At 33.7% G+C, this 24,475-nt stretch overlaps 1 protein-coding gene across 2 annotated transcripts in view; it reads left to right on the forward strand.

Moving 5' to 3' along the window:
* NCAM2 (neural cell adhesion molecule 2) overlaps nt 1-24,475 on the forward strand; it is a 577,130-nt gene that overhangs the window by 468,599 nt on the left and 84,056 nt on the right. For both annotated transcript variants that reach the window (XM_066259097.1, XM_066259098.1), the window contains exons 11-12: nt 3,342-3,438; nt 23,276-23,449. In XM_066259097.1, the coding sequence (XP_066115194.1) occupies nt 3,342-3,438; nt 23,276-23,449 (271 nt within the window). The remainder of the gene's footprint in view (nt 1-3,341; nt 3,439-23,275; nt 23,450-24,475) is intronic.

Below are 24,475 nucleotides of genomic sequence, written 5' to 3' on the forward strand. Positions count from 1 at the left end.
GTGCAGATTGTTCCCTCTGGCCATGTACATATCTGTCTTTTCCTCTGTGTCTTTTTAAAGACCTTGTCTCCAAATATAATCACATTAATGCTCAGCATATGAATTTTGTTGAGGTGGGGCCATAAAGTCAGTTCATGACAGGTATATTTACATTCATGTTTAAATGACAGACAAATCTGTAATGTCTACTTTATTGTATCTTGCTACTTTTTAGTTCTTGGGATAGTTTATAATAAATCTCCATCATCAGTGTCAAGCATCATTTTATAAATATGATATTTAAATATTTTATTCATATAAAGCTTCCCTGTTAGTTAATCTTTTGCCTAAATGACATCCCTTCCTACCCCAGAGTGAAAACTAATCAATTTTTTATTATTTTACATATAGCTAGGTGATTTGTTCATTGAAGCTTTGACCTTGAATATATACTTTTTGTATGTGTAGTATTTTAAAAAATTAAATTTAAATAGTGAATAAATAATATACATAACTATGTAACTAACACACTAAAAGATAAAATCAAACAAAAATATATTACAACAACAAGAAATGCAATAATAGGAAGTACTAATTTTGAATTATTAGCATGCATAATTGAGGGGGATGGTACATTATTATTACTTTTTGTTTAATAAATATGATGATAGCAATATATTTTTTATTTTTTAAAATTAACCATTCTACTTTAGAATAGTTTAGATTTATGGAAGAGTAGATAACAAATGTATCTTAAAAAATGTAAAATGTAACTGCCTTTTAACCCAGTGACCCCATTTCTGGGAATATATCACAAGAATCCTGAAACACTAATATAAGATGTAACATAATAGTTAATACTTAAGAACATATTGAAAAACTTTAAGTTTACAATGAATAACAAATTGGTCAATAATACATTTTTTGATTTGAGTTTTAAAGATTTTTCCTTTTTGTTGATTAAATATAAATTCAAAAATTGATGAATTTTAAAAAATATTTTAATCTAATTTTTTCTTTTACTGCCCATAAATGCATTGCTAAATGTCATTCAAACAATTTTTTTAAAGTTTTCAGAGAACTCCCTTGATATAATATCAATACATGAACAAAAACTCATATAATCATTTCTAGTAGGATGATTGAATGATTTTTTAATCATCTGAATTGTTGCTCCTTGTCTGAAGTGAAGATGCTGTTACACAAATGATTTCTTCACCATGGGATATGTAGAAAGAAGAAATCAAATTTTGAGATTTAGGAAAAAGACTACTAAGTGTTTTATTAACATTGTGTTCTCAGCTCAGAGTTAGGTTTAAAATTATATTTCTTGATCTATTCTATTTTGTCAAAGCTCCACATTTTAAGTAAACATGAATTATTTTAACTACATATTAAAATATGAAGAAGTGTGTCTTAAGTAGATGTCCCTAGCACATGCTGGATAAATATCAGTGCTCATTTGCATATTTAAATATATTTGTATTAATGCTTTATAATATTCCACCACTGTATATTATTTGATATTTTGATAAATTGTCTATTATTGTGCTAGGATTGGGTATAAAACCACTCTTGGACTTTACACTTGCATATTGCTTTCTTAGAATATACTGAATATGCTGCAACATAATGATTTGCCCAGGTTATGTCTAGATATGTGTTGTTATTTTTTTAATCTGCTCAAACACTGGTTTCTGTATTTTTTTTATCATAAAACATGATAAAGGAATTGTTTACTTATGATTCAATTGTAAAGTTTTCATCATTGATAAGTAAGTGAACTCCCAGAAAGAGAAAACAAAATGAATTGAGCTCTTAAAAATTGCTTCAATGAAATTGGAAGTTTAAATTACTTTAATAGTCTAGAGGAGTGGGGCAACAATGACACTACTTTAGTTACAGCCAGACTGTCTCTTTATTATATTCACTCAACACACATTCTTCCCTATGGATTTAAAAATCACTTTCTCATATGCTAGTAGAAAAAAAATTTTTATGAAATTCCTTTCTCACTAGTAAAATTACTTTAAAGTTATATTAGCTTAGTTTATTAAAAGCTAAATGTGGCCCTGGATGGGTAGCTTAGTGGATAGCACATCATCCCAACTCATCAAGGTCTAGGTTTGATCCCTGGTCAAGACACTTATGAGAAGCAACCAATGAATGTGTAACTAAGTAGAACAATAAAGTGAAAAAAATTGATGCCTCTCTCTCCTCCTTCTCTTTCTTTTAAATCAGTGAAAAAAATTTAAACTGAATGTAAGAAAAATTAATATTTAATTGCTTTGAGAGTACTTATTTAAGAGCTGTTAAAAATTCTAATCTTTAATTCTAATCTCAGCTCTATTCCTAGATGGACAGCTGAGTAGAGAATGAATGACACAGCTTTTTGTACTCTTCCAGAATTACCATCTGCAATGGACCTCAAAATTGCACTGTTAGTTAATGGCCTCCCATTAGCACAAAATAATTTTCCCCCTTTTGGGATAGAGTTGAAGTTAATATCAACTCTTGTTTTAGGCATACTCTCTCTTAGTAATAGTTACTGAGATTGAAATTTTTTATATGTTACTCTCTCTCTTCTGAATTGATACTTAAGAATTTGGGTACATTAGAATTATAAGTTTGGTTCAGCAATAGAATCCCAGAAGGTCAACTTAATTATGGATTTCAAATGTGTAAGGACTGATGTCAGCTGTGTTCTACCTAAAATGAAAGAGAAGGATAAGAATTGACTAGAAATGGAGGCAAGATACCATTACTACTAATATCAAGATAAAGTGCCTATCTACAGGGATTGCTACACAAGGGAAGTCTTTTTCTTTAAAATACCTTCTGGGAATATTTTTTCTAAGACTGGACCTCCATCCTTCATTAATATTTTATGTTAAGTTTTATCATAGGAAGGAGAGATCTGACATATTTTTTAACTTTAATTCTCCCTGATTTTAGCCTAAAACAGAGTAAACAAAGAGTTAATACTTTTGTTACAAGTGTTCTGGTATCAAGTTTACCATTGTAGTGATTGCATTATACGTGTTTTTCAAAATGTTTACTACTTTTTGCGCTTTACACATATAAATATCTAATGAATTTTCTATTCAGAAAATGTAACAACCTTGTATCTTTAACTTATTTAATATATTGATTGATAAACTGTATTCACCTGTATAATTCCATGGATTACATTTTAATAGCATTTATATTACTTAGTATATTCACTTAATATAGGAAAAATGTTTTGATAAGGAGTTTTTAATAACTAAACATGTGTGAAGATGGAAGGCATACTAGAATCTAGTTTAAAACTTCTGTGATATTATTTTAAAAATTTAAAAATTTTATTATAATTATTTTAGATTGCACCTACATCTGACAATGACTTTGGACGCTATAATTGCACAGCCACTAATCATATAGGAACAAGATTTCAAGAATATATTCTTGCTTTGGCTGGTAAGTATAACACTATAATAACAGAAATCTTATACAATATTTCTCTAAGTAAATAGCTTTTACATTTTAATAAGTCATGAGTCAGGTTATTATTATTAAAAATGAGACCATGCTTAAAAATTTGAAACAGTTATAACAGGTATAGTGAGACATAGAATTTATTTACTAATAAAAATTTGTTTTAATATCTGACTCTAATTTCTACAACTTTATAACTAATATGTCTTTGAAAGAAATAGGAAACGTGTCTTAAGAAATCAAATTATATTTCAAGTTTACTAAGAATTCTGTCAAAAATTAAAAATAAGACACATTCCTTTCCTATTTTAAAGAAAAGTAGAAAATTTACAGTTATATAACTTATTCAAAAAATATCTTATTCTTTATATATAAAAATATTTTAGTTCTTCCTCTAAAACTTAAAGCTATAGAAATAATAAGGTACAAATACAGCTATGTTTTTGTTATTTATATTGTATATATAACACATATATATTTATAGAATTTGTCATTATGTTTTATGAGACTGATTAGAAATTGAGGAATATATGTGCTTTATACTTTGTGTAGCCCAGATGATGCAAGATATGATTTATTGTCTTATAAAACTAAGACAAATATTAGTAAATTACTTAACTGTTATGTTTTAATATAAAAAATAGCTTTCATGAAAATATATTTAAATATTTTCTAAGTAGAATTCTTATACATAACTTTAATTGTATATTAACATATGAAAGAAAAATTTATTGCTTTGAAAATACATTCACAGAAGTAATATTATTAGTACTAAAGGTGAAAAGAAAAGTTAAAGCTTATAATACACAAAGTTTATTATATAACTGGAAAACCTCTTATTGTCTAGTTTAAGTTTTACTACAGTAGGAAAGAAGGGAGGGAAAAGATTGTATAAAAGGCTTTTAGGAAAGAAAGCCAGAAAAAAAAATTAACATGAAAGTGAGTTCAGACAGGAGAAAAAGAGGGAAAGAGGGACAAAGGAAGAAAGGAGATAAACTAATATTTATTGTCTATCTTGAAGTCATTAGAAAATTAATCTCAATTAAAAATAATGGAAAAAGGTCCTACATTTAGGCTTTTGAATGAACCATTATACAAGCAAATGAAATTCTAGGAGAATTAAATGTGTTAAGTTACATCAAAATTCATTGATAATAAATTAAAATATTATTTATACTGATAGGAAGCACTCACTACTCATATTCATTCCAAACCTTAGCAAACCAAGCAAATTTTCTTGTAATTTGTATGATATTTTTATAAATAAAACTAGATATATATTCAACATGTGCACATATAACATTATATTAATACTACAATAATATATATTACCTTTTTATACAAATAATTCAATTTTCTATTTATTTAGGTAAAACATGATAAATGACTAAAATTATTCTAGTAGTTTTTTAGAGTTTGTAATTCTCAAAAAAGTATAAAAACACTGTATTGATGAGATCTAAACATTTTATTAAATACACTGGAAATGTCTCACGTTACTTAGTGAAACACTTCTTATTGAAAAGTATATTTGATTTCTCTCTTCTAATGCAGATACGAAATTAATGGGTATCCCTCTGTCTAGTCATAAAACATAAAAAATGTGCAATCAAGCTAAGAATTATAATATTATAGGAAATATATTTGAATAGTGCAATTCTCTTAGCATTTCAAAATTTTGAGATAAGTAGAGACTATAATTTTGTTTTAAGAAAGGTTTGATTGAACTGACATTTGTTATAAAGATATAAAAATTGGTGGTGATGTCAGAGAAATCGTGGCATGAGAGATACTCCTAATCTCTCCCCTTGAAATTTCAACAAATTCAATAACTAAACACAGAGGAAAAAAACCTTGGGAGCACCCGAAATTTACACACACCAGACAAAGGTATTATTGTGTGAAAAAAATGGCTGAATATATAATATGGGGGACCGGGCATTTTGCTTTCTGCATTGATCTGAGATAGGGGCACTTTTGTTTGGAGCCAGGAGAAGAGGAGAGACTGAGCTAGTGGGTTAGAGCTGAGTTAGGGCGGGAGCCTAAACAAAGGAAAGAACATACTGGCTGGCTCTGCCTGAGATCATGAACACTGGACGTGCGCATGAGCAGTGGGATTCACCTAAAATTAACAGCACAGGGTGCCGCGTGGGCCAGCAGCAGCATCTTTGTGTATTCCGAGCTCTACAATCACCTGCGCAGCTCTAGTGGCTCCACCTAGCATCACCAGCAACGGGAACAAGCAGGCACGTGCACGGGCCAAGGTGATTAATTAGCCTGAGATTAACAACATTAGGCACCTTTGTGAGCACCAGAGTCTTTGGGCACTCCTGGCTCCACGATCCCCAGCACAGTACACATGCAGGGACTGGGGTACTTAGCCTGAGATTGTCAATGCTAGGCAGCTGCATGGGCACCAGCATCTTTGGGCATTCCCAGCTCCACGATCTCCAGTGCTGGCCACATGCACAGGCCAAGAGCTTTGGCCTGAGAATGTCCATGCTGGGTGCCTGAACAGTGGCTGCAACTGTCTGTGAACATTGCTGGAGTCATGGGAGCTGGACACACAGGTGACCTGTCACGGGCTATCAAGCAGCGCAAGCAGGAAAACCTGTGGAAATTAAAACCACAGCATGCTGAGGCAAGCCAGATATGCCTGTCAGCCGATAGAATTTTGCTTGTGTGTAACAGAAAGGCATTTGACCCTTGGTGTGTGCCCTGCCCTGCCTGCTTGTGCTGGTGGCTCTGGTTGCTAGAGCCTTACCCAGAACTGTGCTTTGAGCGGCACTGGAGGGGGGACCTGGTTGTGCATAGATTCCCTTGCTGCAAGGAAAGTAGGTGAGGTGGACCCCATAGCTAAGTCTCTAGGCTGCTAGCTCCAATGGGAGGGACATGGGGAGAGGAGCCTAGAAAACTGAGACTGCCATTACTAGAGCAAGATAATTGCAAAGCCCTAACAAGCCTAGCCTGCCAGTGGGACTGAGGCCCAGCCTACATCATTGCCACAGTGACAAACCAGCAGACCTGTCTCTGCCCAAGAGCCCCACAGAGGCAAAACTGAAAGTACAGCACCACCTAAGGTAAAAAGGAAGAAGCTACCCCTTAAAAGCAGAAAAAAATTTCATTTTTAATGCTTTTTTGTCGTTTTAAACTTTTTCCTTTTGAACTACATTATCCATTGTTGTTATATTTTCCATTCTTGTTTTTTGTGAGGGTTTCATTTCAGAAAACTTTACTTTTCTGTTTTTTTTCTTTTTCTTTCTCTTTGTTTTGTATTTTCTTTTTTGCACTTTCTTTCTCTTTATTCTCCCCTCTTGTTTCTTCTCCTTTATCATCTTCTTATTCTTTTTTCTTTTTTTTTGCTCTCATCAGATCATTTATAATCAAATTGTTATATTTTGAACTCATATTTTTCTTTATTGCATTTTGCTTGTTTTTTACTTCATAGTATTCTCTATTTTGTCAATTCTTCTCAGTTCCTGCTCCTTGTTCTCTGTAACTTTTGTACCACTATCAATATAAAATTTTCATATTTTTCACTATATTTTTCAACATCATTTTACTTTCTTAATTATCTCTTACTAGTGATATTAACAATACCATTCTCAAATGCCATTAAGGAAAAATAAATCAAATATAATGAATACAAAAGACAGAAATGTAGCTCAGATAGATGATGAAAAAAATCTCTAGAAAAAAATTTTAATTATGTAGAAACCTTGGAGTTATATGACAGGGAATTCAACATTAAATTCCTAAAAATACTTAGTGAAATAAAGAAAGCTCTAAAAAGCAATTTAGTGAGCTCAGAAAACAATTTAATGAACAAAAAAAAAAAAACTTCATCATGGAAATTGAAACTATAAAAAGGAACCAAACAGAGATGAAAAACTAAATACATGAATGGAAAAATGAGGTGACAAGCTTTGCTAATAGAACAGGCCATATAGAAGAGAGAATTACTGACACAGAAGACAGGCAACTAGAGATACTACAGAGGGAAGAGGAGAGAGACTCAAAAATTTTAAAAAATGAGAAATCCCTATAATAATTGTCTGATTCCATCAGAAATATAAGAATAATGGCTATATCATAAGGAGAAGAGAGAGAAAAAGGAATGGAGAACATATTCAAACAAATAATCAATGAGAATTTCCTAAGCATGTGGAAAGAGATATCTTGAATCCAAAAACAAACAGAACTGAGTTACCTTAACCTAAACAGACCTACTCCAATGCACATCATAATGAAATTATCACAAATCAATGACAAAAAAATCCTTAAGGCAGCCAGGGAAAAGAAGACTACAACATATAAAAGAAGGCCCATTAAGTTATCCTCAGATTTCTCAGCATAACTTTGCAAGCCAGAAGAGAGTGGACCCCAGTTTTAAATTATGGAAGAGGAACTTCCAGCCAAGAATACGATATTGATCATAACTTTTTTTCAAATATGAAGAGGAAATAGAAACATTCACAGATATAGAGAAGATGACAGAATTTATCACCAGAAAACTCTCACTTCAGAAAACAATAAAAGGGGTTATCCAACCAGATAGAAAGAACAAAACAAAACAAAATCACAAGTAAGACTCCAACAAGAGCACAATAAAAACAAGAATAGTCTGTGACAACAAAAACAAAAAAGGAGAGAAGAAAAAAATTAGCAATAACAAAGGAGAATGGAGTACAGAAGCACTCATGAAATAATAGACTACAATAAAAATGATATATATTATTTTAATTACCTAATGGTAACCACCCATAAACTATCACTACTGAAACATATGACTTAAAAAAAGAAGAAACAGAGGAAAGAAATATGTAATACAACCAAACAAAAACAAATGACAGAACAATAAAAGAGAAGAACCAAACAAGAAATACAGCTATTAGAAAACATTATATAAAATGGCAATAAGAAACCATCAAGTGTCAATATTACATTAAAGGTAAATGGATTGAACTCACCAATAAAAACACACAGAGCAGGCCCTGGCTGGTTGGCTCAGTGGTAGAGCGTCGGCCTGGCGTGCAGAAGTCCTGGGTTTGATTCCCGGCCAGGACACACAGGAGAGGCACGCATCTGCTTCTCCACCCCTCCCCCTCTCCTTCCTCTCTGTCTCTTTTCCCCTCCCACAGCTAAGGCTCCATTGGAGCAAAGATGGCCCAGGCACTGTGGATGGCCCTGTGGCCTCTGCCTCAGGCACTAGAGTGGCTCTGGTCACAACATAGTGACACCCAGGGCGGGCAGAGCGTCCCCTGGTGGGCAGAGCGTCACCCCTGGTGGGCGTGCTGGGTGGATCCCATTCGGGTGCATGCAGGAGTCTCTCTGACTGTCTCTCCCTGTTTCCAGCTTCGGAAAAATACAAAACAAACAAACAAACAAAACCCACAGAGCAGCATAGTGGATCAAAAAAGAAAATCCAACTGTATGCAGCCTTCAAGAAACACATCTAAGCTACAAGGATAAAAACAGACTCAAAGTGAAAGGCTGGAAAAGAATTCTTCAAGCAAATATTCAAAAAAAGCAGGTGTAGCCAAACTCATATCTAACAATGCTGACTACAAGACAGCAAAGGTAATCAGTGACAAAGATGGTCACTTCACAATGATAAAGGAGACATTGAATCAAGAAGACATAACACTTCTTAATATATATGCACCAAACCAAGAAGCACCATTGTATATAAGAAATCTACTAACTGATCTAAAAATAAAAACTGGCAAAAATACAATCATACCTGAAGACCTCAATATACCACTGATGGCTCTAGATTGTTCATCCAAACAGAAAATCAATAAGGAAATATTGACCTTAAATGAAACACTAGAACAATTAGATATGATAGACATCTACAGGACATTTCTTTTCAAAATGTCAGAGTATACATTTTTCTCCAGTGTACATGGAACATTTTCAAGAATTGGCCATATGTTGGGCCACAAAACTAACATCAAAAAATTCAGAAAGATTGATATTATACAAAGCATATTCTCTGAAAAGCTAATTCAACTGCAAAAAAAGTAAACAAACCCACAAAAATGTGGGAATTAAACAACATACTTCTAAAAAATGACTGGGTCAAAGAAGAAATAAAAGCAGAGATCAAAAGATATATATATAGACAAATGAAAATGACAACACGACATATCTGAGTCTCTGAAATGCAGCAAAAGCAGGAATAAGAGGGAGTTCATATCATTACAGGCTTATAAGAACAAACAAGATAGAACCCAAGTAAACAACTTAACATCACATCTTAAGGAACTAGATAAAGAAGAACAAAGGCAACACAAAACCAACAGAAGAAAGGAAATAATTAAAAATTAGAGCACAAATAACTGAAATAGAGAACAGAAAAACTATAGAAAGAACCAATAGAACAAGGAGCTGGTTATTTGAAAAGATCAACAATATTGACAAACACTTGGCAAGACTCACTAAAGAAAATATAGAAAGGTCTCATATAAACAAAATCCAAAATGAAAGAGGAGAAATTACCATAGATATTATAGATATACAAAGGATTATTGTAGAATACTATGAAAAGCTATATGCCACTAAATTTAACAATCTAGAAGAAATGGATGAATTTCTAGAACAAAATAATCTTCCTAGACTGAATCATGAAGAAATAGAAAGCCTAAATAGACCCATCAGCAGGGAGGAAATAGAAACAAGTATCAAAAACCTCCCAAAAAATAAGTTCCAGGCTAGGCAGCAATACTAGTGAATTCTATCAAACATTCAAAGAAGGTTTGATTCCCATCCTTCTCAAAGTCTTCCAGAAATTGAAGAAGAAGCAATACTTCCAAACACATTTTATGAGGCCATAATAACTCTCATACCAAAACCTGGCAAGGACAACACAAAAAAAGAAAACTAAAGACCAATATCTCTAATGAATACAGATGCAAAAATCCTAAACAAAATACTAGCAAACCAAATCTATCAATACATTTAAAAAATTCACCATAATAAAATGGAATTCATCCCAGAATCACAAGAATGGTTTAATATACGTAAAACAATTAACGTAATACACCATATCAACAAAACAAAGGACAAAAACCATATGATCCTATTAATAGATGCAGAAAAGACATTCTATAAAATGCAACATTATTTTATGTTTAAAGTACTCAACAAAATGGGTATAGAAGGAAAATATCTCAGCATAATGAAGGCCATTTATGACAAACCATCAGCTAACATCATATTAAATAGCTAATAACTGAAAACCTTTCCTCTAAAGTCAAGAAAAAGACAAGGCTGCCCACTCTCTCCACTTCTATTCTTCATAGTGCTGGAAGCTCTAGCCAGAGCAATCAGATAAGAGAAAGAATTAAAAGGCATTCATATTAGGAAACAAGAAGTAAAGATTTCACTGTTTGCAGATTATATGATCCTGTACATAGAGACTCCACAGAAAGACTATTAGAAACAATAAGCCAATACAGTAAGGTCACGGGATACAATATTAACATACAGAACTCTGTTGCTTTCTTATATACCAACAATGAAACTTCAGAAAATGAATGCAGAAAAGTAATCCCTTTTATGGTTGTAATAAAAAAAAATATACCTAGGAATAAACATAACAAAGAATGTAATGGACCTATATAATAAAAACTAAAAGGCATTGTTTAAGAAAATTGAACATGACAATGAAATGGAAAAAGATTCCTTGTTTTTGAATAGGAAGAATAAATATAGTTAAATAATATATTATCCAAAACATATACAAATTTAACGCAATACTAATCAAAATTCCAATGTCTTTTTTTAAAGAAATGGAACAAAAAATGATCAGGTTTATACGGAACCATAAAAAACCCCAAATAGCCAAAGTAATCCTAAGGAAAAAGAACAAAGCTGGGGGCATTACAATACCGGATTTCAAATTATAGTACAAGGCCACGATAATCAAAACAGCATGGTATTGGTAGAAATAGACACTCAGATCAATGGAACAGTATAGAGAGCCCAGATATAAAATCACATATATATGGTCAAATCATCTTTGATAAAGTAACAAAAAACACACAAGGGAGAAAAGAAAGCCTCTTCAGTAAATGGTGCTGGGAAAACTTGGAAAGCCACATGCAAAAGAATGAAACTCAACTACGTTTTGTTTCCTTGTACAGAAATTAATTCAAAATGGATTAAAGACGTAAATATAAAATCGGAAACAATAAAATACATAGAAGAAATCATGGGTCCTAAACTCATGGACCTTGGTTATAAAGAGCACTTTATGAATTTGACCTCAAAGGCAAGGGAAGTAAAGGCAAAGATAAATGAATGGGACTACATCAGACTAAGAAGCTTTTGCACAGCAAAAGAAACTGACAACAAAACAAACAGCCAACTAAATGGGAGATGATATTTTCAAACAACATCTCAGATAAGGGCCTAATATCCAAAATATATAAAGAACTCACAATACTCAACAACAAACAAGCAAACAATCCAATAAAAAAAAATGGGAAGAGGACATGAACAGACAGTTCTCCCAGGAAGAAATACAAATGGCCAATAGAAATATGAAAGATGCTCATCTTCATTAGTTATTAGAGAAATGCAAATCAAAACTACAATGAGATACCACCTCACACCTGTTAGATTAGCTATTATCAACAAGACAGGTAATAGCAAATGTTGGAGAGGCTGTGGAGAAAAAGAAAACCTCATTCACTGTTGGTGGGACTGTAAAGTAGTACAACCATTATGGAAGAAAGTACGGCGGTTCCTCAAAAATTTAAAAATAGAACTACCATATGACTCAGCAATCACTCTACTGGAAATATACCCCCAAAACTCAAATACACTGGTACATAAAGACACATGCAGCCCCATGTTCATCACAGCTTTGTTCACGGTGGCCAAGACATGGAAACAACCAAAAAGCCCTTCAACAGAAGATTGGATAAAGACAATGTGGTACATATATACTATGGAGTACTACTCAGCCATAAGAAATGATGATATAGGAACATGTACGACAACGTGGATGACCCTTGATAACATCATTATGAGTGAAATAAGTAAATCAGAAAAAACTAAGAACTATATGATTTCATACATAGGTGGGACACAAAATTGAGACTCATGGACATAGATAAGAGTGCAGTGGTTACCAGGGGGAAGGGAAGGGAGGAAATGGAGGGGGTGGTGGGAGGGGAGGGCCATAAAGAAAACCAAATGAAGGGTGACGGAGGATGATTTGACTTTGGGTGATGGGTATACAACATAATCGAATGTCAAAATGATCTGGAGATATTTTCTCTAAATCTGTGTGCTCTAGTTGACCAATGTTACTCTATTAAAAATAACTGTCTAAATAAAGGTATAAAAAAGATATAAAAATTATTAGACACTGAGACTTAGATGACTAGCATACATTTAAATCATTTACATTTAAAAATGATTTTATATAATTTTTTGGGAAATAAGATAGTTCACATATGTTTTTGATAAACATTTTTTATAATTTTTTACCAAAATGTGAAATTAAATACAGAGAACAAAGTGAGAGATACAGAGAAAGAGCTTTTCAAAAAACCAGTTCTTCATTAGTATTTTCTGTTAATGCACCTTGTACATGATAACCTTATCTTCTAGCTAGGAAACATACTTTTATTTTTTATTTAAATGTATATCTAGAAACATATTAAAAATGTAAGAAATAAAGGTAGATTAAATTGCAACTATATAATAAATACGATTCATTCTTTACAGTTTTCTACTTTCAGTAGTTCATAATCTGATAGGAAATTGTGTATATTTATATGTGTATTTTTAAGAAGATTTTTTTTAAAAAAGTTATACAACTTCTAAACTTCATCAAATGATTCTATTCCCATTCATAATTGTCATAACTTTATATAATTTATGTTATATTCAATTTTTAACTGTGAACTTTTGCTATTAAACCTTAATATGATGATCTTACTTTTGCTTCTTTGACACCATTTTCTGATAAAGTCACCTCATCCTGGTCAGATTTAGGGCAGGGACTTTGCTGTTTGTTGGCTGTCAGCAGACAGCACATCCAACATTGGGGAGAGGGATCTTCTGTTTGTAAGGTTTCGGTGTTCCATTAGCCATTCCAAGATCTACTGGAATAAGACTGTTGTGAGGACTAAGTAAGGCAATGTATTCAAAGCACGAACATGTAGCATATACTCCACAAAATGCTAGCTAGCCACTTTTATGGTGAAATTATAGTTCAAATTGGCCACTTTTCTTTGAGGGAGAAGTTAGTTTGTTGATGTCTTTTTAAATATAATACATAGGTCTAGACATTGTAGATCAATGCATAATAATATTGGATAACCAGATAATAACCTCACTTATTCTGGACACTATGTGTCTGTTAGATAATACAAAATTTCATTTCATTTTGTCATTTTTATTTTTATTCTACTGTTTTGTCCTGCATCTTTTTCTCAAATATGCTGTTAAGTGAAGTCTGCTGAGCTATGCTTCACAATTGATTTTTTTTTAAATCTCAGTTCACGACTCTATATTTAGCCCATTTAATCTCATCTTGTCAGGTTGGGCTCATCATTTTAACCTTATAAGACCTTGTCAAATGCAATATTTTAGCTCTCTTTCCAAGATTGATGTAATTCACAAATATTGTGAAGTAGTCATCTATATTTTCATTTAAGTTATGGATAAGCCTATACAAGTCATTTTTGAGCCTAGAGACCTACTTAGAGGATAAACTGGGTCAATTGAACAGAATTCTGAAGATGCAGAATTATAGTCCATCTACTTGTCCTTGTATACAGACTACATTTTATCCAGACACTTCTTCCATAAAATTTGAAAACAGGCTATACTTAGTTCATTTGGAAACACTCTCTTTTTTTTCTTTTCTTTTTTTTTTTTTTTGTATCTTTCTGAAGCTGGAAACGGGGATAGACAGTCAGACAGACTCCCGCATGCGCCCGACCGGGATCCACCCGGCACGCCCACCAGGGGCAACACTCTGCCCACCAGGGGGCGATGCTCTGCCCCTCCGGGGCATCGCTTTGCCGCGACCAGAGCCACTCTAGCGCCTGGGGCAGAGGCCAAGGATCCATCCCCAGCACCCGGGCCATCTTTGCTCCAATGGAGCCTTGGCTGCGGGAAGGGAAGAGAGAGACAGAGAGGAAGGAGGGGGTGGGGGTGGAGAAGCAAATGGGCACTTCTCCTATGTGCCCTGGCCAGGAATCGAACCCAGGTCCCCCACACACCAGGCCGATGCTCTACCGCTGGAAACACTCTCTTAATTGAATATGAAATTAGGTTTTTTTACATGATTAATTTTATTATCTATCTTGGAAGAGTCTATGTCTTGTTCTTTTTCAGAATGTATAAGGCAATCTTTTGTGTGTTTCCAGAAACTATTTATGGCATCCGCTTTATTTCCTAATTCGTATACTTCTCTGTAAAAAGAAAATTAGGACAGCTAGATAAAATTTTTAGGTAATCCATGGTTTCATCAGTTCATACTAATCTGTTAATCTACTCACTCTACATATATTCAGTGAGTTTCTAGCAGGTCCCTGGCACTATTCTAGATATTGGAATTCTGAAGATGAGTAATATATGGCTCCCGATCTTTACAAATAAGAAAGCAAAAGAAAAGGGTTGCAGTAGAAGTGTGAATCATGTGCCTGGGGACACAAAATGAAATTCTAATTGAAGTTCTTGGGAAAAAGTTGAAGCAGATAACAACTTTTTATTTTTGTCTTTCAGTTTTATTTTGTGTTTGTTGCAGGTGTACAGCTTAGCAGCTAGACAATCACCTTGTTCCCCCCAAGACAGGTATCAGCTTTTGAGTTGAGTCTGAAAGAATGAGCAGAGACAGGTTTAGTGAAAAAGGGAAGGAGCTGGGCGCAGTGGCACACGCCTGTAGTCCCAGCTACTCCAGAGGCTGAGGCGGGAGGATCACTTGAGCCCAGAAGTTCTGGGCTGTAATGTGCTATGCCAATCGTGTGTCCACACTAAGTTCGGCATCAATATGGTGACCTCCCCAGAGCGGGGGACCACCAGGTTGCCTAAGGAGGGGTTATCTGGCCCAGGTTGGAAATGGAGCAGGTCAAAAAGGAAAGGGAAGATGGAAAGAAACAAGGTAACTGGACAGATGGACCATGCTGTAAAAAGGAGTGGTAAAGAAATGCAGCATGTAGTGCAGAACTGGAGGGTGAAATGGTATGAAGGCATTAGTGGTGGTGATATAAATAGAAAGGTAGTGAAAGATGAAGTTATAGATTTCAAAAACATTCATTTTACATTCTTTTATATCAAATATACAGCAAGAGAACAATTCATCAAAAACAATATGCTCTATTTATTATGAACAACTATCTTGACAGCATCGTAGAGACTGATTTCAATATAGCTAGTTCCCATGTTTCTCTACATATCCCAAAATATATAATAAATGGAAACTCAATATCCTAACACAATCTTCCCTGTTTCAGAAAGGAGCTCTCTCTCCATAGTGACCTTGTTCTTTAAATACTCAAAGCATACCATTGAGTTTACTATCTCTCCCTCTAATATTTTCATTTTTTAATTTTAATATTTTATTTATATCCAAAGAAGAATATATCATGTTAATTTTATTTTATAATTACACTTAGCATTCAATATTATTTTGTATTAGTTTCAGGAGTACAGCACAGTGGTTAGACAACCATTTCCTTTACAGTGTTCTTTGATAATCCCAGTACCTACCTGGCACAATACACTATTATTACAATATTATTGATTATATTTCCTAAGCTGAACTCTACTTCTCCATGACCATTTTGTAACTACAAATTAATACTTCTTAACCCCTTTACCTTTTCATCCAGCCCCCAAACTTCCTCACCTCTGGCAACTTTTCATTTGATTCATTTTCTTCTTGGTCAGATATCACCTTTTTTTAACAAAGGTATTCTTGGCTACCCAATTAAAAATTACAAGATTTCAGCTATTGTTTTTATTTCCACCTAAAATAATATGTCCATTCTGATTAATTTTTGACCATTCTTTATAATAATTTACATAATACTTTTACTTTTATTTGATTAGAATATAACTTTCATTGATAATGATTGTTTTCTTATGCCTACCCCAGAACATAAAAAACTGACTGGCTCATAGATGATTTAGATGAATTATTGAATGCATCTTTAGTGAGTTTTATTTGATTTACTTATGAGTCATAGTTGATAATGGGATATTGAAGTCCATGACTTCTGAGAAGGGTCAAGATTTAGATATGCATGAGGAAATAATTTCCATTGATATCTGAAGAGTAAATGAGTAATGGACCATTCTGGGAGTAAAAATGATATACTCAAGACATATTTCTGGAGTACTTTAGTTTAATTGACAGACATAAAAGTATATGAATAAAATACAATTAAAAACAATTGTTTAAAGGGTTAGTACAACTAGTTGTGAGGAGAAAATTTTACATGTGAGATCAAATGCTGAGTAAAGATCATTAGAATAATAATTTGGACTGGGAAATTAGAGAAAACTTTAAGGGGTAGTGAAATTAGAATAAATATACATGGTTTCAGATGTGTTGCAGATTGACTATTAGATTAAGGGAAAAAATATATAAAATCTTACTGAAAATACGTGGCCACCCTGAGCAGAGATAGATGGAACCCATCTCAGCACAGCCACGAGGCCCATGCAGTTAATAACAGTACTTCGTATAGTAGGTTCTTTCCAAATCCAGGGAGTTAAATCTATTATGTGACAATTCCATCAATATTTAAGAATTATCAGATGGAGATTGATAAAGAAACTAAGCAGAAAAGAATTCAGTGTAGAAAACTGGGTGGTTAAAAACCTTTGGAAAGTCAGATGAAGGGGAAGAGAAGAGATAGCTATAGTGTTCTGGCTTCAAGATCACAAGATACCACAAGTCAGGTTTAAGGTCAAAACTACAACTGCTAACCAAAGGTCAGGAAGCCCTACTGCCAAACTACCCCTTTAATGACATCACAGCCACCTGGCCACAGACACTATGTGACTAGGCTGTGGAGTAGTGAGTCCAGCTGCTCTCATCATTCACACCTTCAGGTCTTCTTGTTCACATGCATTTTCTCAGCAAAGTCGGAATGGCACTTAGATTCCTTTGGCATTCTAAACCTTAATGAATATTTCATTGTATATGCCTTCATGGCACTTAAAATCATAGCAACTGAGTCTGGGAAATGAAGATTTGAGCATTTTACCTTTTATGATAGGAAAGTAAGGTAGGTGTTAGAATGGAGTGTCAAAGAAAATATCTAGGATAAGGTTTAGAACAACATCCTGAAAAAATACTTACTTTGGTCCTTCCACTCAAAGTAGGTTTATGAATATCAAACTCTTCCAATTGGTCTAAGGTTAGCAACACCACATCCTCATATGTGGGGAGATATCTTAGTCAGTGACTATGAACCATGCCTTAAATGCCAACTTTCCCCCACTCTAGAAAACCAATTCCCTAGGAATAAAGATGTCAGCACAGGACTTAAGAGCAACTCTCTCAAGCAGTGTGACAGGGAAACAAAAAGAGTCTGTTGCTTGAGAAGATAGTTAAACTGAAGAAAGTTTGTCATTTGAGAGAAATCACTATATATAGTTCATGATAACGAGTCAGAGAAAAAAGACTAAAAATTCAAAAGAGAAGAACAAGGAAGAGAAGATCTAGCTGATGATGGCTCATTCTGGAGAAAAGGAAAGGAAATGACATTCAGAGATATAGGGTTTTGCTTTGGAAAAGAGGAGGGCAGTCTTCCATGATTGGTTCATCCAATGGTAGAATACAATTGAATGAACTTTCTTGGCCAATTCTATTTTCACTTTTGATATAGAGACCTATTTATTTGCCAGGAATTGAGAATGCAATTGAAGTAAGAGAATGTTAAAACATACACCATGCATGCACATACATACACAAACACAACTGATCTTACATATAATACTATCAGTTTATTCTGAAGCCTGAAGAAATACTCTTTTATAATTCCATGATTCCTCCTCATTTTGAAAATGTTATTCTCATCTAAGATCTCCTTTGCACATTATATTCATTAGCTCCCTTTCTTTTGTTCCAGACAAGCATCTTTGGGCATATACTTTCAGAATTTTATTTTATAGAGTGTATCTTCACTTGGAGATGATTTTCTGAAAGACAGAAGAACATAATGTTTGATGTATTTTGAATCTGCTTTCAAACATCTATGTATATGTCTGATTTTTGCCCTCTTCTATTTTCATGAGGCTTCATGTACTTCTACTTCTTAGTTTCTCTTTATTTCATTGTTTGATTCTATTTTATCAGAATTAAGTCACAGGTGGAAGTCCTTCTGTTGTTTTTCTACCTCTTACAAGATAAAATAATCATCAGTATATTTTTTCTGTTTTCATATCTATACTTTGATCAAATGATGACTTCGCGCATATGTATAAATATTAAAATGTTTAACAAGATTGTTTAAACACTTACAGCCTTTTTAAAGACAGTGTAAGTGGGAATATTTGTGAATTCATATTGACTTTTATCCATCAACTTATTCTCACAACAGTAACTTTAATGTTTGTGTTATTGTTACCATTTGGCTTATGAAGAAATTGAGCCCCATTGAATTTAATTTTTTACAGAGTCGTACAACAATTCTATAGAGTGGTCCTATGACACCCTTAGATTTCCAAGCTGAACTTCAACATTCTAAACTGTCACCTACCATTTGACTAAAACATTGGCATATATCAGTGGACACAAAACTATACAATTGAAGCATGGTTATCAGGAATAGATAGCAATAACTATAATGACTAGCATTTATTAAGTACTTAGTATTTCAGGTTATGTTTTAAGACCTCTGTAACACTTGTTTTGGCACTCATAGCAACCCTAGCAGTGGATATTATTCTACTCTCCATTTTAGAGATAAAAGTACGAATGATTGAAAAGATTAAGGGACTTGTACAAGGTTACAGTTAAGAAAGCGAGCAAGGCTAGACTGGATCCTTAGATTCTGATGATACATATCCAGGCTCTTCATCCAACTTTACTGCTACCAGTAAAGGGGAAAAGTAAATAAAGAAATACATATTTATTCATCCAGTCTTGGATGGTGGAATTTATTAATTATTGAGCTTAGAAGGTGCTAAGAAGTAGTTTAGAAAAACATGCTAATGATAATGGGAGTATTGTGTATGAAAATTAACAACTGCAAGCCCCATTAAAAACATAAAGCTATGTTTGATAGTCTTTTACAATAAGATCTATTTGCTTATACTCAGTGACGTTAGATAATTCAGGATCTTGAAAGCCAGATTGAAAAGTCTAAGTTTGCCGTTGTAAAGAAGAGGAAGCTTCTGAATACCCAGCTCAAGGAAGTGAGGCGATTAGAGTGGTGCTTTAGGAAGATTGATTTTGCATTTATACACCATATGAATAGAAATTTGGTGGGGTGTCCAATAGAAAAGGAAGCTGAGAGCCACAAATGGCATTACTGGCAGAAGCAGTTGGTTCCTAAGCTTGGGACTTATCAGCAGAAACAGGAAGGAAGAGAAGGATTGGATATAGGAAAGATGAGATAAGTTTGAGACTAATAGTAATGTCTGTGAGAAATAGAATCAAGGATGAATGTGACTGAGAAAGTGGAGGGAAGAACTAGAGATGTTCTAGACACATCACACACTACTCACTTGGACATGTTCTGTATCTTTGTATATTTTAATTGCCAAAATATGTATTTAATTCATCATAATTTGCTGAGGACTGAACATATTTCAGTCCCTTTTCTCCATGTTACATGTATGTATGTATGTGTTCATGTATAAACTTAATAATATTGTATTCATCAAATCAGAATGCAAAAATATCTTTAGGAATAGTGGTAGAGCTGCGTATCATAGGCAAACATTTTCTTTTAGTCAAGTAGCTGAAAGAAGAGACCAACACAAAATAAATGTAAATGAAAAGATGGGATAAGAGTCAGAAGCTTTGCAAATAGACTGTCTGGCCAGAAAAATGTACCTACTGAGCAAAGCTTGGTGGTGACATCCTGTTTTAAGAAAAAAAGAGGTTTTTGTTTCTGTGATGGTGTACCATATTGAGGTGCACAGTTTAGCAAATGGCGCATACGTCTATGGAGAGTGTAAAAACCAAGAACTGTGTACATGCCCTCTGGTTAAAGTTGGGAGCCCAAGGCCCTAGCTGGTTGGCTCAGTGGTAGAACATCGGCCTGGCGTGTGGAAGTCCCGGGTTCGATTCCCGGCTAGGGCACACAAGAGAGGCGCCCATCTGCTTCTCCCCCCCTCCCCCTCTCCTTCCTCTCTGTTTCTCTCTTCCTCTCCTGCAGCCGAGGCTCCATTGGAGCAAAAGATGGCCCGGGGACTGGGAATGGCTCCTTGGCCTCTGCCTCAGGCACTAGAGTGGCTCTGGTCGCGACTGAGCGGCGCCCCGGATGGGCAGAGCATCGCCCCCTGGTGGTCGTGTCAGGTGGATCCAGGTCAGGCGCATGCGGGAGTCTGTCTGTCTCCCCGTTTCTAGCTTCAGAAAAATACCAAAAAAAAAAAAAAAATGTTGGGAGCCCAAGAGGAATCACACCTTCTCCTTCTCCCCCATTTCTTATCACCTTTTTTTTTGAAATGTATCATCAAACTGAAGATTGTCATTGCTGTAATGTCCACTTAGACCTATTTGACATTAGTGCATCACTCAGCATGGATAAGGAATTAAACAGTCTTGTTAAGAACAATCTGTGTGTGTGCAATTTCTTTCCTTTTCTGCAAACTTTTAGATCAAATGTACAGATGACAGTAACCTACAGTTATAATTTAGGGATTAAAGAAACATGAAAAGCATGATAAGATTTATGTATTACTACTTAGATGATTTCAATAATTTAAATTTTTATTTTCAGGTAAGATTTTAATTGCAAATGTCTTTAAAATGCATCACTGTTCTAAACATTTATTTCCAAATCTTAATGTTATAATATACTTTATAGGATCTTTAAATAATTTACTGTTACTAATTAGAGTTGAAATATACAGTGAAATATTTTTTACAGTGTACACCCCCAAAATGTCATAAACCTGCTCCCCAGGATCTTGCCCAGCACTATTTATAAGGCATATATTATGTGATGTTCAGTGTTCTCTTTTAACTTTAGCAATATGTACGGCACATTTGACTTTTGACAGCCATTAAATTTTTATATGAATATTTGATTATATTTGAATGGAAATTTACTGCATTATTTTCAATCAAGTTTATTATTTTTGTCTTTGTATAGTTAATTCTAGGGATAAAATAACATTTATTTATATATTTATATAATAAATATTGTGTATTACATGCCGTTGAGTTGCCTCTGGCTCCTGGAGACCCTACCAATGACTGATGTCTGCAATGTCATGAACTCACCAGCCCTGCTGAGCTTCTATTGACTTATCTGTATGGATTCTCTTACAGAGTTAATTCATCTCATATTTGGTCTGTCTCTTTTCCTGATGCCATCTTTTTCACCCAGCATTATTGTCTTTTTCAAAGAACCATGCATTCTCATAATATGCCCAAAGAAAGGCGACTTCAATTTTGTCATCTTTTGCCTCCTGTGATGTTTCTGACTTAATTTGTTCCAGTACCCACTTGCCCAGCTTTCTGTGGTCCAGGTGATCTGTAGAGATATACTTCAGAACCATATCTCAAAGTAATCAACTTTTTCCTGATCAGTCTTCTTCACTGTCCATTTTTCTTATCCATATATAGTAATAGGGAATACGAGAATGTGAATGATTTTAACCTTGGCCCCTAATGACACTTCTTTGTTCTGATGATCTTTCCTAAACTTTCCTTTCTTCTCTTCTGAGTCTAAGCCTTCTCCTGATTTCTTAATTATACATAAATTACCAAACTTTGTGATTATTTTAAATGTGATTTTGAAAATAAAGAGAAATAAATTGAGAGACAAAAAGAGATATCTTTAATGTGCCTCTAATTCTTGTTTCTGGGGGAGAGGTGTCATTAACTTCCTTATAAAGACTGTTTTACCTCTTATTTTCTCTTCTTTTTTGTGTGGCCTTTTAGATAACATTTTATAAAGTTTTGTATATGTACTAGAAAAAAAATACGGTTCCACTCAGGATACCTTATTGAGCTTGAAATAATGTGAGTAGCAGACTGATAACAAAAACAGTCAAAGAATGATTTTATAGTTGTTTTTTAAATACAGGAATTAAAACTCAAATATCTGAACTAAAGGTTTATTTTAATTAAATAATACCTAAATGAAATTAAAACAGTTTGCAGTTTTATTTAGTTCATAATGACATTTTCTCTACACTTAACTCTTGTCCCCAAATTAATATAATTTTAATGAAAAAAACAAAGCTTACATTTTCACAAGACATAATTACTTATACCAATGATTCAAAAAATTATTTCTTATTATGTTTTAATTATACTCTCATTTTTCTACATTCTTTCTCATAAGCTTGTTTTCTTTGAATGCAAATAAAATATTTGTATTGTATAGAAAATGGAGAAGTAAAATTATTCCTTCAATAAATGAAATTTGATATTGAATGCATTCCTGTTTATTAGCTATGATAGTAAAAATTGATTAGTGTATACTTTCTTGCAATTTAAACAGATCAGTCAGCAATTTATGCAAGATTTATAATTCACATAGGTTAAGTGTATAGGCAGCAACCTTCTTTTATTTCTAATTCTCAGAATACCATAAGTCTTAATAATACCTACCAGTATTACCTAGGCTATACTTTCTTTGCAATTGTTTCTTCATAGATGTACCATCCAGTCCCTATGGGGTGAAGATTATAGAGTTGTCACAGACCACAGCCAAGATTTCTTTCAACAAGCCGGATTCCCATGGAGGTGTGCCTATTCATCACTATCAAGTGGATGTCAAAGAAGTGGAATCAGAAACCTGGAAAATAGTACGCTCCCATGGAGTTCAAAGTGAGTGAATGATTCAAAATGTGTAGATTAATTCAAGCTGATCTTAAATATATGTGTTATCAGATTTTAATTTCTTTTTTTTCCCATTTAATATAGTAGAAATGGGATAACATTTTCCACTGTCCTGTCCCTTTTGAGAAAACTTTAATAAAGACTGGGAAAATTTGCATCTTTAGTAAGGATGGAAGAGTATAGCAAAAGCACCAAAGTTCAGTTCTGGGAGGAAAAAGAATTAAAAATTTTGGTGGTGGAAAAACAATTGCTGACATGTGAGATTTGCTGACTGAATATTCTGAAATGTGTGTTGTTTTCATTTATTAATAATATTCTTTTCATTAGGTATGATAGTCATAGTATAAAATGCCTTATATATGTATTTATAAAGTCATTTATAAAAATTTGTCTGCCTACTAAAATTTATTTTTTTAAAAATTTTAAGCTCTAATTTTACTACCAGTCATGGCATTTTGGGTAATAGAATTAGCTAACTCAGACAAGTTACAACAATTTATAACTTTACATTTTACTTATGTGGCATTTCCTGTTGTGAAAGTGTGAGTTTTGTTTTGTTTTGTTTGGGGGGGGGGGATTTGGAGGGTGGGGTTTTGGCGCCTTAAGAAGAAACTAAACTAGAAAATAATAATAAATTATCAGATTTGGGTTTTGTTGTTTGGGTCATAGTACTACATTAGCTCCAAAAAATAGCATGATATAATATGGAAATTATTACTTTATAGTGTCTTCCTCTACTGGCCATGCCTTAACCCTTGCACATGTGGTATAAGGGTTCTGTAAGAGGCATGAGCCTTCCTATGAAGAATTATTCTACTAGACAATGGAGACAGAACATATAAAATCATTCTAGTCTCACCTGTGTTGGCACCTGTTCGTTTAGCTTTCCCTAAGAGTAAATATAGATTTTACATATAAATGTCAGAAATATTATCAATCAGTCATTAATTACTTACCCCATGCTTCAAATCATGCCCTAGACAGATCAGCTCTTACAATTTCTTTACTGATGAG

The sequence above is a fragment of the Saccopteryx bilineata genome, chromosome 2 (genome assembly GCF_036850765.1).
Source record: "Saccopteryx bilineata isolate mSacBil1 chromosome 2, mSacBil1_pri_phased_curated, whole genome shotgun sequence".
In the NCBI taxonomy this organism is placed as follows: Eukaryota; Metazoa; Chordata; class Mammalia; order Chiroptera; family Emballonuridae; genus Saccopteryx; species Saccopteryx bilineata.